General features: G+C 34.0%; 1 protein-coding gene across 5 annotated transcripts; it reads left to right on the top strand.

Annotated features, from left to right (window-relative positions):
* Positions 1–25: 25 nt before the first annotated feature.
* On the top strand, positions 26–10189 carry LOC122527742 (monocarboxylate transporter 14-like). Of its 5 annotated transcripts, none has more exons than XM_043652201.1 (8): positions 35–480; positions 3491–3604; positions 5310–5580; positions 6349–6593; positions 6994–7273; positions 8123–8350; positions 8833–9027; positions 9179–10189. In XM_043652201.1, exons 2-8 carry the CDS (start codon positions 3518–3520, stop codon positions 9355–9357), a joined length of 1485 nt encoding a protein of 494 aa, XP_043508136.1. In that variant the 5' UTR covers positions 35–480; positions 3491–3517; the 3' UTR covers positions 9358–10189. The 5 variants fall into 5 exon arrangements, with proteins under 5 accessions (XP_043508165.1, XP_043508156.1, XP_043508136.1 ...); XM_043652212.1 differs by having other exon boundaries at positions 3419–3604; XM_043652192.1 differs by having other exon boundaries at positions 3412–3604.
* The last annotated feature ends 4985 nt before the right edge of the window (positions 10190–15174 follow it).

Here is a 15174-nt window from a genome sequence, read left to right as displayed (position 1 = left end):
TTCGATTGTCCGTGCAGCGGGGCACGTAGAACCGCAGTTTTCAGCGATACGCGTAAATAAATGCCGCGAGTCAGAGACATCAGGCTCGGCCCGGAGTCGAGTCACGAAGCCGGTTTTTATCGGCTGACTTCCCTTCATCGAGCCAGTCACAAATAGTCCGTAGCTCCGTTCGGAGCACATGTTTGCTTATTTTTGCGCCTTCGGTGCAAAGAGCCGCCAGCGAAAAGTTTTCCGAGGATGTGTTTCGCCAGAGGACCCATCGCCATTCTTGAATGAATAAACGCGTTGAGAAAGTGTGTCGTAATTTTCGTCGTTCGTTGGAGAACGTTGTTTAGTTCTCGTTCGGAGAACGACGTGTTTTCAAACGCTGGCAATGAACCAAGTGGAAATGCAACAATGTAATCGTTTAACGCGTTAACGTCATGATGATCGAAGCAATGCGACGAGAAATGAGGAACTACATTTTGTTCGAAGGGAATTGTAAGTATTTCTTTGGCGCGCAATTGAGAGACTTTTAGTTTATGTAATGAAGATTGTTATCGCTCGCTATGAATAATTAATCGTGTTTCTTTTTTGTCTTCAAAACAACCTCCTTATGAATATTTAATACTTTACGTAAATGAAAGGTCAGGTATATTAATTAGATTTTTCTTCTCACGTTACGTGTTCTAAAACGACGTATTTTTCCTGACCTATGCTCTATTGAAGTAATTTTCCTGACCTAATTCACGCTTTATTTTATTAAGAAGAATGCCAACACATGTTTCTATAATAAAATTAATTGATTAACTCGCATTTTCGTGTGAAATTCATTTACCTTATAATTGATTTTATTTACTTTGCATTAAATTCATTTATTTATTTAATAAATCATGTTTTATATAGTAATTTACTTTATCTTCGTTTACCTGTTTACAAATAATTTTCATTTTATTTTTTGATTTATTTAAATGCGATAATGTTGCAGATTATATTATGTTAAGAATTGAAAGCATGTCTGAGAAGGAAAACAGTAATATATGTACTTCGATCATTTAAAATATAAAAGTAATCAAAAAGTGAAGGTAATAATAAAATAAATTAAAGATAGGTAATAATCAGAGGATCGTAAAGAACTATAAATTCTTTTATCTAACGATTTTAGAAACTATAATTATTTCATAACACGAATTACGTTTATAAATTTATTCTTTTTATTATTCTATCGAATAATCTGTAATTTTTTAAATAACAATTAATCATTTTTAACACAACGAGGAATTGAAATACAGTTTCTCAACTAACATTTACTAAACGTCTCACAAAATTCATAATCCAATTGAATCCTATTAAACGTCCGAGGCTAAGAAAAAGTGCCACGTACATCAAGTGGTCATTTTCACTTGAGTCAAATGCTAGTTGAACAAATTAGTAACGGGGATCATCAAACTATTATTAAACAATGGGCTAAAATAGGATACATAATAGAGAGAGAAGTTCATTCTTTGTAGCTGAGGCACGTGTCATTAACACTGAAACTACCTACACAGTGAATTATAACTAATTCGTGCATTTTTAAAGATTTAAATTCCTCTTTCGATTTTTAAAATCTTTAAAATCTCTAATTGTAAGTCTTTGTAATATTATTCGCTTTGCTAATTATTTTTTAAATATATTACAGGAAATATTAAATATGTTAGAAATATATATAATACTTTTTCCTTGTTTGCGAAAATTAATCAGATTAATTAAAAATTATTAAATACGAATAATTAATTAAGAAGAATTGATCATTTTAATCGTTGAGTTACAAATAATGTTAGTAAAGGAATACGTGTCTGAAATGTTTCAAAATATGAATGTAATTTAGCAAAAATTTTCTCGCTATTCTGTTATCTATTGCTATCTATTTACAGACTTTACGTTTATAAACTCGTAAAAAGTATTCTGTAATAGATCAAAATTTACTAACACTTTACGAATAGCAAACAAAGTGTTGAATGATAAAAATATGCTTTATATTTCTCAGTATCTTCTTTTATCTTATAATAATACATACTTGAAGTTAATAATTATATAAACAGATAAAATTTTAATATACATAAACACACACACACACACATATATATATTTAATCTATAACAATACAATATAATAAATTTGAAAATTATTCCTTTTTTTTGCAAATTAAGGAAGTGAATTATATAAGCGATACAGTAAGTTGGTATAGATAAAAACATATATGTATATATGACAATTAAACAATAAATTCTCCTCTAAAAATTTTAAAGTGCTATTTAAAATTTTTAATTAATCATTTGTAATGATGCTTGGAGGAGGCACCGCTGGCCGAAAGTCATTGGTGTGAAGTCAATGACTTCACTTTCACTCAGTAAATTTACCGATAGAGAATAATTAATTAAATAAATAAACCAATAAAGAAATTAAATTTCTTGACTTAGTGACGCTTAATAAATCGTAATTAATTTAATAATAATAAGATCACCTAAATTTGTTACTTCTCCACCATCGTAATTACAAATAATTTATATATGCACTTTGTCAATTTTCAGACATCAAGTTAAAACATGCAAATTAACTCTTCATAAAGACACACTTTAATTACGAATAAAAAACAATGACCGAACGTCATTGACTCTTCAAACAGTGACTCGTTTCGTGTTCTCTGTGGAGTTACGGAACTATAAACGGTTCATATAATACCTACGTACACCTACGTAAGCGTCACGAACACACGATTTCGAAACTTGTTTTCGTAACTGCATTCAAACGAAATTTTATCAGTTTGAATGATTGGGATATTGATAAAAGAGAGCTGTTATATTGCATACGGTATTATGCAAAACTATGTGAGATGTTTGAGACACAATTTGTTCCACCTGGTAGCTTGCAAAATATCCAAAATACAACAGTAATTTTTCATTTATTTAAATTATCCACAATATAGTAGCGAAACAATTTTCTATCTAAAATATCCAAAACGCGGTGTCAAAACAATTCTCTGCCTAAAGATATGATAGTAAAGTAATTTTCTATTTGTGTATCTGGTTATTTTACTGAAACATATACAATATAGTAAGCAATACAATTTCCTGCCTGAAACGTCCAAGATATCAGTAAAACAATTATCTCCCCAAAAATCTCCAAAATTATAACGCTAAGACAATTTTCAACCTATTTAATTATATTCCTCGTATAATTAAATAATAACAATTGGCACGGATATCCCCAAGTAAAGAATCGTGCCGGACATCGTTGGCTCCCGACTCGTTTCGATTTTACTGTAGAGTTGTAAACACGTTTTATATAAATACACGCGTAGGCGTATATATCATGTCTAACACTTATCCAGAGCAGTTCGTATCTTATCATTTGTCCAATACCATCTTGTATTTGGTCGACACGTTAAAGTTTGCAGTCTGTCATCGGCTTCAAGGCAAGTCGATAGAAACAAAGGATCCCTCACGACGTGCGCTTGCCATTCCTACAGGAACCGTGACGTGCAAATGGAAGTGGAATGCCGATGATGATCGACAAGATGTCGCGGGATGAAGCTGATAAAGGTTGGGCGTGGATAATCGTCGCCAGCGTGACAATCATTAACGTGAGTCTTCCCTAAATTCCCTTATTTTCTTCAAGTCTTATATTCTACCAGTCACATCTGTCATCTATCCGGATATCGTTAGACTGCGGATGATTATACTAAAAATTTACACTTTTATAAACACTAAATGAGAACTGTCTTACTTGCCAAATATTAAAACGTGTACTAAAATATTTTGTTATCATGCATGCTGATCCGCAAAAATATTCGAACGCTCGATGAAAATTTGTCGATTGTTATAGCTTTGTGCAAAAAAAATTGTACAGCAGGTTTTAAGAAACTATTGTAGACGAGAAACTTCAATCTTTAGAACGATGTTAGATTTAGTTGCGATGTTTCTACAGACGTTTGAACTTTTGCAATTAAGAGAAAAAAAAGTATTCCCCGCTTTTCCATTTACTATAGAGTGTTGAAATATTTAAAAAGAAAACAATGTCATGGCTATTAAAGTAAAAGCTTCGTACTTTAAAGTAAGCTCAAGTTGATTGTTCTATGATTTTTTCTCACAAAGTTGTGATTAAACTATCTGGAATATTTTTATGTATCTTTACAATTTACATAAAGATTCTGAAGTTTCGCACAAAGATTCCAGCTAACAAACTGTTAAGGACAGAAATGTGTTTATAATATATAAGGACAGAAGTGTGTTTACTTTCGCCTCGTTTTAGAATATAAAAATTAAAAATCGTTCAGTCAAAAAAGTGTTGCTATGACTCATTCTGTATATTGCACATATCTGTCTCAAATATTTTTAAATTTAAATTTAAATTTATTTAAAATTCTGTGTATGTATGTATATCGATATTTTGAAAATTTCATTCTATCTGCTATATAATTATTACTTATAACTATCTGTTCTTAAATAAGTGAAAATAAACTCTATATTATTAAATTTGTCAGTTCCCCAATATTTGAACTTGACTTTACAATCACGTTTATGTCTAACAATAAGCTACATTTCTAATCAATATTCTAAACGTATTTCACTATAAAACCACTAAAAGAACAGGATAAAGAAAATAATATATTTTTATATATTAATATTATAATATTAATATAATATTTTTATATTTTATATTAATATTATAATATTAACATAATATTTCTATATTTGAAGTTTCAAACGTCGATTTATTTCCTGTACACTGTACGGTCCCATTTATTTCTCTTTTTCTTTGAACTATTCACGCAATATTATTAAATACAATCAGTACGAAATACAGAAATAGAGAAATAGATATATTTCTCTGAAAATAAATTATATCTACCTAAGTATTAACTTCTTAATTGTCGGACGTAGGTGACATTTATCATATTGATTAAAAAAGATATTAAGTGAATCAAACGACAATTTATCAAAACACGTGTAACATATATCGAAAATCCAGTGAATTACCAGATCCTCTCACATTTATTCACAGAATGTTTGGTAATACAAGTTGTTAATGGAAACATCGTACCACTGTAAAAATGATTTATATACGCTATCATTATTTTATTGTAATATTATTTGCAATTGTAATATCAAAATACTATTGTACTATAAGGCAGTTTCAAAATACTATTGTACAATTATTTGCAATTGTAATATCAAAATACTATTATACCATAAGGCAGTTTCAAACAGACCTGAAACAGTTTTACATTGCACCATGTAAGCGCAAACGTCATTTTTAATGACCTGTGAAAAATGACTATGTTACAGCTGGCGATACTACCGATACAACAAAGCTTCGGTCTGATCTTTAGAGAACGTTTCTTTTCACTCGATATCACCGCCACACAGACATCGCTAATTGTTCATTTAAATGGCACAATCACGAGCAGCCTTGGTCTGATAAGCGGTCCAATGATGAAGAGGTTTACGTTCCGAAGGGTCGCTTTTCTTGGCGGTGTCATCGTTGCCATTGGAATCTGTGCGGTTGCGTTCGCGGTTTCACTGCCCTCCATCATTATCACTTATTGCTTTATCGTCGGTAAGTAATCTCCATCGCCATCTTTTGCCTTTATTTCAATCCTCGCGTTAGTCTCATGCTCACGAGAACGTAAACGAAGCGGGAAAAAGTGAAAATAAAGGCAGACAAATAAATTTTGCCGCGACGTGAGAAGCGTTCTGTATTAAATATTATAGCAGGAGAACGTGTTGCAAGCATATACATTTTTTAGTTTATATACGACTTATAGGATAATATTTATTTCTGCTCGAACTGCTCGAAGCAATTCTTGTTTTTACGGGCAAATTTCTTTGAGAAACGAGAATATTATAATTGTGTAACTTTCACAGTTTTTGAAGTTGATTGCAGTTCATGATACTATGAGAAGATAATATGACGGATCGAATATTCATTTACTCAAAGAAGTCATTATTCTTTCTAATTCCGTCTGAATTTTTTTCTTAAATTGCCAAAAACCAGAAATGCTCGAGGTAAAAACTTGTCGACAACCAACCATGATACGGTTGATTTGCTAGATAACAAATATTAAGAGATTAAATAAAAGATAAGGGGCATTTGCACAATAAGTGGATCTTGACAAGTACTTAAATTGTAACATTGTAGCAATAGACTCTTTCCAAGATTAGATCTCTTTTTATCTTTTAAATGAAACTATTTTTTTTTTTTTTTTATAAATAATACTAGCACATCTTTTTGAATTGCTTTTTAAAAGGAAGGGACACTGTACGAGATTTTGAGAGCAGTTTCAACGGGACAGCATAGATATTAATATCAAATTGTAATTTATAGGTATCGGTCATGGCATCATGTTTCCAGCGACGAATCTGGCAATGAACACGTACTTTCGGAAGAAACGTAACGTGGCTATGGGGTTGTCGGTAACTTTGACCGGCCTTGGACCTATTTTGATGCCGCTTTTAGTAGCGAAACTATTGGAAATTTACGCTACCACTGGGACTCTTTTGATCATCGCGGGCATAGCAATGCACTCATTGATCGGTGCAGCGTTACTGAAACCATTTCGGAAAAAAGAAGTAAGTTTAACAAGCGTTATCTGTTAAGAGGACACCGAATTGAATGATATGATCCATATTTCAATTTTATATATTTTCAACAATTAATTTTGCCAAATTGTTCTATCGATTGATCGAAGAATCATCCAATTTCGATTAGAACGACGGCGAAGAAAATGTCAAGTTTCACCCGTGAATGTTTAAATACTTTACTTTAATCATTTTATATGTATTTGTATCTATCGCATGCAATGTTTCTTTTTACAAGTGCATAAGCATTCGCAGCCTATTTTTCCATTCAAACCATCTTGAAATGATAACTTCGAGATGGTTTGAATGGAGCTCTATTGTTCACTGTCTTCTTAAAATTGCGCAAAGGTAGCAACGATTAACGTTCACGGTTAGCTTTGATTTGCAATAGATTACAAGTATAACAAAGGACAATGACATCACGGCCTCTTCCGCAGAGTGCAACGACAAAATTCTAGCGAACGAAACCGGAAATGTGACTGACGTTGGTGCCAGTTGTCGACTATTGGAAGAAACATCGGGACGAAAGACGAGTAATGCCGAGGAGCATTTGTCGGGAAATGTAATTAACGAGAGTACGAAAGAAGAGAAGAAGTCGATTTTGAGAAAGATAACGGAGCATATGGATCTTGCTCTTTTAAAGGATGGTCGTTATGTCGCTGTTATCCTAGGTAATTCTTCTAAACTTGTTTAAAAGAACAGTCACAGCAAGTAAGAGGTTGAAGATTATATAGTCACGTCATCGTTTTTTATATAAAGATTCTGGACGGAGAAACGTATAATAACCAAGAAGGAAAATTTATAGAATCTTGGTGCTTGAATCATTATTAAAATTTCTTTATTGTCCACGAACAAACATATGTTGATAATAATAGAAAAACGTAATTGAGATAACCAAGTCTGCAAATATATAATTATTTACTTAACAACGAAAGTGAACAGCAGGATAGCTAGATTATGATTTATCGTAGTTTAAAAGTGCATTGATCGGTAAAAAGAAAAAGGTGCGATAACTATATCAAACTACGTCCGAATAAAAACAAGCAGATAAGAGAATATTGAAGATAGCAATATTTTAATATAATTTACGTTATAATCAGTGTAATCGTTGATACGTATTCTATGAAAGATAATAACAAAGATACATGTATAGTTATATAAATTCTTATTACAAGATCACCAAAGTAATACTAAGACACGAATGAAATCAGTACATTAAAAAAAAAAAAAAAAAAAATGAATGAAAAATTAGTATGAAATAACATGTAAAAAATAATTTACAAATCATTATCTCAGTTAAAAGACTGTAAAACACTTGTATTCGACATTACAATAATAATCTCGTCGACGATTAGCGTCTTTTTTTAACCTATCATGTTTCTCGATATGAAACATACAAGCAGCAAATATTTATACGACGTAAAAGCAGATTTTCTAATTTAGCAGTAATATCGAATTATATACTATAATCATAGTAATTAGCTCATGTTTACATGAATCTTGCATTTGATTTGCGACAGGTATGGGTGTGTCTTTAGTCGCCGAAACAAACTTTAACATGATGATCCCTTTCGTGCTAACCGAACTTGCCGGTCTTGAAAGGGATTCGATCGCAACCGTAATGTCGATCCAAGCTATCTCAGACATCACCGGACGTCTTTGCGTTCCTCTTCTTGCCCACAAAGCTGGTTGGACATCTAGGAACCTTTACGTGCTGTCTTTGATTGGATCCACCGTTGGAAGGACCAGTACGTACAGCAACGTAAAATATTCGAAAATGAGAAATCGACCCCTTCACGGCAACGAATTTACGATCTGCTGGGTGGGTTGATTTCAGCTTTATGGTAATCTGCACAGATGGAAAAATGACGGATATATTGGACTCTTTATGAATGATACTCTCCTCTTCCCTTCGTTTCTAATTCTTCACTTTGATAATATCTTGATGGAATTTTGTCGAGAGTTCCTTCTTTTTTTTCTTTTTTTCGTTGATTTAACTTAACAAATACATTGATAAAAATCAAATATGACAATCAAAACGAAGTGTATCGAATATATTGAATAAAATTCCGACAAACAGGTCCAAATTTATGAAACATTAATTTCAATTTGAGAATCAGAATTAGTCAGTTTTCATTTAAGAGCAAAACGTAATGTGTCATTATATATGTTTAATGTATACAAAGTTAATTATATAATTAATTTTTCACGAGAGAAACTCAACTTTCAGTATTATCAACGTGGGGCAGTACCTACATGGTGGTAATCGGCGTTGCGTTAATTATCGGAATAGCTAAAGGAACGAAAGCTGTCTTCCAGACGTTAATAATTCCCGACTACGTACCTCTTGAAAGACTACCAGCTGCATATGGAATGCAAATGGTTTGCAATGGTATATTATCCATTGTCATAGGTCCGCTTATAGGTAACAATGCGCTATGCTCAGAAGTTTCTCCTTTTATATTATATTCTTACATTAATCCAATAATTACATATGTGTCAATGAATTACGTATCATTTACGTGATTCATAATTTTTTTTCTTTTTTTAAACTGTGCTGTTTGTTTGTATTCAAGGTTTCGCGCACGACCAAACGATGAGCTACGTGGCTGCTCTTCATTTCACGTCGGTATTAAGCCTGTGTTGCGTCGTTTCGTGGTACATTGGAGGACTGTGGACATTTAAAAAGAGCAAAGATAATGGAAACGATGAGATAATCGAACCGCGAGAAGACGCTCTTAGATGCAACGCGTGAACGTTCACTGTACCCGCGTGTATAATATAATTGCATCGACGATAACAGACAAAATTTTCATCAAAAGGCATTTAGTATAGTCCAGTGCTGATAAAGGGAAACACGTATTTTTGATAATTATATTGTGAAAATGTAAACGTTGTGATTTCTAAGCACAAGATAGAGCGTGCAAGTTGGAATTAAAAAGAATTTTACTCGCCTATGCCCGGGGAATTTATATTTAGTAATATGTAGTTTGTTAAACTATTTCCGACTGATCATTGTATACCGTTAAATACTCCTTGAACGATGAGAAACTTAAATAATTGATAATGTATATTTTGTAAAATATCGCTTTGCAATAGCATATTACTGCCTTGTAATTCAGCCACATGAAAGACTAATTGATCAATTTTATTCGAGTCGATCGTTCGATTTCTGAGAAACTGAACATCATTCAGTATATGCAAAAAATTTTTATTTTTGCTCTTAAAATTTGATACTGAAATTAAAGAATTTAAAAAAAAAATGGAATTGATCAATTTGCCTTCTAGATTATACTAATAACACATTATCGTGAAATATCCATTTTAACGTAAAACTGTCAAGTTATAGAGGACATACATAAGAATCAAGTACAATCTTAAAAAAATACACCGTCGCATTTCTTAAATTTGTTATTTCATTTTCCTTCCAACCGAACTTCACCTTGTGATCACCGTTTGAAATATCTCCTCTAAATTTAGATGTAAAATTAATAATAGTTTGCTACACTTCAAAACGAATGACAAATTGTAACCAAAAAATATTTGTAAATGTTGCCAATTAATGAAAGAAAGGAGATAACATATAATTGACGAGTATTTTTTTTCTCAACCACTTATACCTTGTATAGAAATGCTTCACGAAATTAGATATAAAGCTTCGTGCAATGTACAACTATCTTATCTTCCTTATTCCCTCTTTATTTCTTATTTCCATAAATTCTGATTCGATTAATCTCTTCTTTCATTACTTAATAAATCCTTCAGATTATTGATCCGAGCATCGATAAAAAAATATTTCAAATTGCAAATATTAAAATTGTATCAACTAATCATGTGTACGATACGAGAAGCCTTGAGATCATGTGTCGCGACTTTAATCGCTCAGCAAATTCTTTCCAATTTCTTTTCTTTTTTTCTTTTTTCCACGATCACGATGCCGTTTTATTCGCGCGCGTTTCCACCGAGTCCACGCAACACCGTTAATGAAGATTCAAAACAGCGTTATCAGAGATCGTAGCGTAAACAGAAATCGCCTAATGGCGTGTACGAGTACACGACGGGCAGCTTTCTTTTCTATTTCTAGGTGAAGATGCAAGAACCAGTATCTGGCGTTCACCAACGGCAAACTGGTATTTTGCCAACTGGTAATCGAGCGAAACGATGCTCCAATAATCCAATACTATCCATCTAACGGAATAGTAAAGTGTAATAGTACGTATCACCTTAAGGCTATTGATCCATCGTGTTCGATAATAAAAAAACTGATATGGAGACGTGAGCTAAGAGACGCTCGAAATAGAATTTAACAAATTGTTACAAATCACATGTTACACACACGGTGCTGTTGATCTGTTCTTGATAGAATAATACCACAGTTATATTTTATATGTTATATTTCACAGTCAATTGCGTGTCCATGTACTTTCATTTTTTATAATTGGAAAACTAATCGAAGAGAAGACGCACTATGAGTCTATTTTAAAAAAAGGAAAGATCATTTATTCTAGCTTCACTGCAATTTCTTCACTGATATTTTATGACTATTATGTACCTTATTTAATCATTCCTGTTTTAACACAATGAAACTGTTTTCTTAATTTTAAAAGCAATTTCTACGAATTTATAAGTTGTCATTTGTAAATAAAGATAACTGATAAACGTATTGTTATTTGCAATATTGATGTATTTTAATTTATCGATTGACGCGTAGATATGCGGTAACGAAAGCGGTTGCACATTTCAGCCATATCTTCCAACGATCGGATTCCACCATCGCGCAAAAGCAAAAAAATTCAGTGAAAGAGATTCCAAGTGACAGTGGTTTTGAGGTCAGTGGAACACGCGGAAAGTTTCGTTGGAACTTCGTTAAACAGCATTTTACGACCGTGTTCCGCGAGTTTTCTTTTCTTTGTGTAAACAAATAAATTAATTCACTGAACAAGCAATGATCGTGGAATGGCAAGAATTTGCATGCAGAATTCCTTTACAAGTGCAACGATTCCGTGGATGCGTCACTGTCGTTTCGTGCAGCTATCGTGCTTTCATCGAGACGATTTTAATTATTAATTTCATTAAACAAGTGGACATCAGAGTATCAAGTTTTATACAGAAAAGATCCTATCCAAATCCTTGAACAATTTGATAAGTGGGTTGAAATAAGCGAGCGCCAAGTCGTTTGTATAATGTTTATTAATTTTCTTAATGATCATATCTTTCTCTTGCGTATCTGCATTTCATATCAACCTAAACACCTCTATCGAGTGGACATGTGAAAACAAAGTATCGCATAAATATTATGCCCGATTGTAACTAGCCTAATTGTACAGCTAAAGCGAACCTATCGATCCATTCATTTAGAAAGAGAAGAAGGAAAACCGAGTGAGGAATCTCGAATTAGAAATTCAAGTGTTCGGCGAGGAGCGGCGATTTTCGTCTCTCGACGTACTTTCGTCAAAAGCGACCGATCGCCAACTAAAAAAACATACCAAAGAGAAAGGGTACAGACGACGGGTGTCCGAGATCGCACGCTTCTTGAAAATTGTCGACTGAAAGCAGAGGAATGAAAAAAAAAGAGCGTAGTGAATCCTTAACCTCTTGCGCTGGAATGACGTGTCACGCACGTCGAGAATTTTTTTGTCCTAAAATTGCAAGTACTTTCTCAATTTTAAATATATTTAAGTATAACAAAATACACAGGTAAAACAAAATAATAAATTTATTGCTTCTCAATAATTTCTATCCAGTGATATCGGACCGACGAGTTCAAAAAGAAAGCGACAAATTATTGTACACGGTTCGGTCGCTCGTTATGGTCCGCAATCAGTTGCCAGCGCTGGAATGACGTGCTTCCCACGTCGAGAATTTTTCGTCCCAAAAGTGCAAGTATTTTCTCGATTTTAAGTATATTTAAGTATAACCAAATACACAGGTAAAACAAAATAATAAATTTATTGCTTCCCAGTAATTTCTATCCAGTGATATCGACGAGTTCAAAAAGAAAGCGACAAATTATTGTACACGGTTCGGTCGCTCGTTATGGTCCGCAATCAGTTGCCAGCGCTGGAATGACGTGCTTCCCACGTCGAGAATTTTTCGTCCCAAAAGTGCAAGTATTTTCTCGATTTTAAGTATATTTAAGTATAACCAAATACACAGATAAAATAAATAATAAATTTATTACTTCTCAATAATTTCTATCAAGTGATATCGGACCGACGAGTTCAAAAAGAAAGCGACAAATTATTGTACACGGTTCGGTCGCTCGTTATGGTCCGCAATCAGTTGCCAGCGCTGGAATGACGTGCTTCCCACGTCGAGAATTTTTCGTCCCAAAAGTGCAAGTATTTTCTCGATTTTAAGTATATTTAAGTATAACCAAATACACAGGTAAAACAAAATAATAAATTTATTGCTTCTCAATAATTTCTATCAAGTGATATCGTACCGACGAGTTGAAAAATTATTGTATACGGTTCGGTCGGTCGTTATGGCCCGCAAATCAGTTGCCAGCGCAAGTGGTTAAGATCTGTTACAGGCAATCACGTCAAGTTTCGAACAACAATATTGCCGTTCGCGATGACCGGAGCCAGGAACGCGAAGGATACGCGTTGTTAGCCACCTTTCTCCTAATTGACCGAGCTAGAGGAGAAGAGGAGCGTTTCTGCGTTGCGCCAGCGCTTAGGAGGGCCCTTGCTACGTCACTGCGGGGCCCCGTGACACACATCAATGGGCCGAAATGTAACGGTACCCTTCACGGTGACCTACTCTCGGGGTGACGCGAGCTCTCTCTTCCTCCGTTCTCTTTCCTCCTTTCTTCTCTTGCTCGCGCTCTATCTTTCTCCTCTTCTCTGGCTCTGTCTCGGTTGCTTCTCGGTCAAGCGAACCGTCGGACGCCGGAGCCGCGGCACCGAGGACTTCGTCGTCGTCGCTAGCGATGGGTCATCGAGCACTTCGAATCGGCTCGAACGTGAAACGTTCACTGAATCACTCCTAATGGGGCTCGATAGTCGAAAATCTTGATAATCTTGGAAATCTCGAGAGTGTTGGGAGTTTTGTAAATTTTGAAGATGTTGAACGATCTCGATAAGTCTGAGAAACTTTCAGAGCATTTATCAACTTGTACCTTAATATCAATCAGCTGTATATATATATATGTATATATAGCGCAATACTCTTCTGGCATGAAGCTTTCGATCAGACACAAGTATTCGAAAAGTATTCGTGTAAAATCCTTCGTGTCCGCGAATTAGAATTGTACATCTTGAAGGTTTCGACGTTTTCAAATTCTCTTTCAATACTTGCGTTCAATTGAAAATTTCTTGCCAGATCTTCATCACGTGTCAATGTAATTTTTACCATTTTTAGCATTTCAAAGGAAAGTTTATTCCCATTTATCAACTTTGTGTAGATTAAACATGAATTCCAGCTACGAAACTAAAATTGAAAGTCCACTCAACGATTAAAATATCCGAGATCTTTGAGAAGACTAGGTTAAATTATCAAGTTTCATACAAAGAGACTCCAATTTGCTAATTAGTATTCCACGAGGTTCCAACCTTTTCAGAATACTTTTAATTCGATTGGAAACTTGTTGCCAAGTGTTTCTAAACTTCAAATTTTCACCACTACCTTTCTGACTTACTTCGAAGGAAAATTTATTCCCATCCACCAATTGAGAACAAGAACTGTGAAAATTAAAATTGAAAGTCCACCTGAATTAAAATGACCGAGATCTTCAAGGATTAAAATCCTTGGAACTCTTCCAAGACTCTCAAGTCCCATTTGAAGAGATCTCAATTTTGAGAGACTCTACCTAAAAAAAATCCTTGGAACTCATCCAAGACTCTCAAGTCTCATTTCAAGAGATCCCAATTTTGAGAGACTCCACCCAAAAAAAATCCTTGGAACTCATCCAAGACTCTCAAGTCTCATTTCAAGAGATCCCAATTTTGAGAGACTCTACCTAAAAAAAATCCTTGAAACTCTTCCAAGACTTTCGAGTCTCATTCGAAGAGATCCCAATTTTGAGAGACTCCACCCAAAAAAAATCCTTGGAACTCATCCAAGACTCTCAAGTCTCATTTCAAGAGATCCCAATTTTGAGAGACTCCACTCAGAAAAAAAATCCTTAGAACTCTTTCAAGACTCTCGAGTCCCATTTGAAGAGATCCCAATTTTGAGAGACTATTCCCCAAAAAATCGTTGGAACTGGAGACTTTCGAGTCTCATTCGAAGAAATCCCGATTTTGAGAGACTCCACCCTAAAAAATCCTTGGAACTCTTTCAAGACTTTCAAATCCCATTCGAAGAAATCCCGATTTTGAGAGACTCCACCCTAAAAAAATCCTTGGAACTCTTCCAAGACTCTCAAGTCTCATTTCAAGGGATCCCAATTTTGAGAGACTCCACTCAGAAAAAAAATCCTTAGAACTCTTCCAAGACTCTCAAGTCCCATTTGAAGAGATCCCAATTTTAAGAGACTATACCCCAAAAAATCCTTGGAACTCTTCCAAGACTTTCGAGTCTCATTCGAAGAGATCCCAATTTTGAGAGACTTCACCCTAAAAAATCC

Source organism: Frieseomelitta varia, unplaced genomic scaffold, assembly GCF_011392965.1.
Source record: "Frieseomelitta varia isolate USP_RPSP 00005682 unplaced genomic scaffold, Fvar_1.2 scaffold_1027, whole genome shotgun sequence".
Taxonomy (NCBI): domain Eukaryota; kingdom Metazoa; phylum Arthropoda; class Insecta; order Hymenoptera; family Apidae; genus Frieseomelitta; species Frieseomelitta varia.
This window is presented reverse-complemented; position numbering and strand designations above follow the sequence as displayed.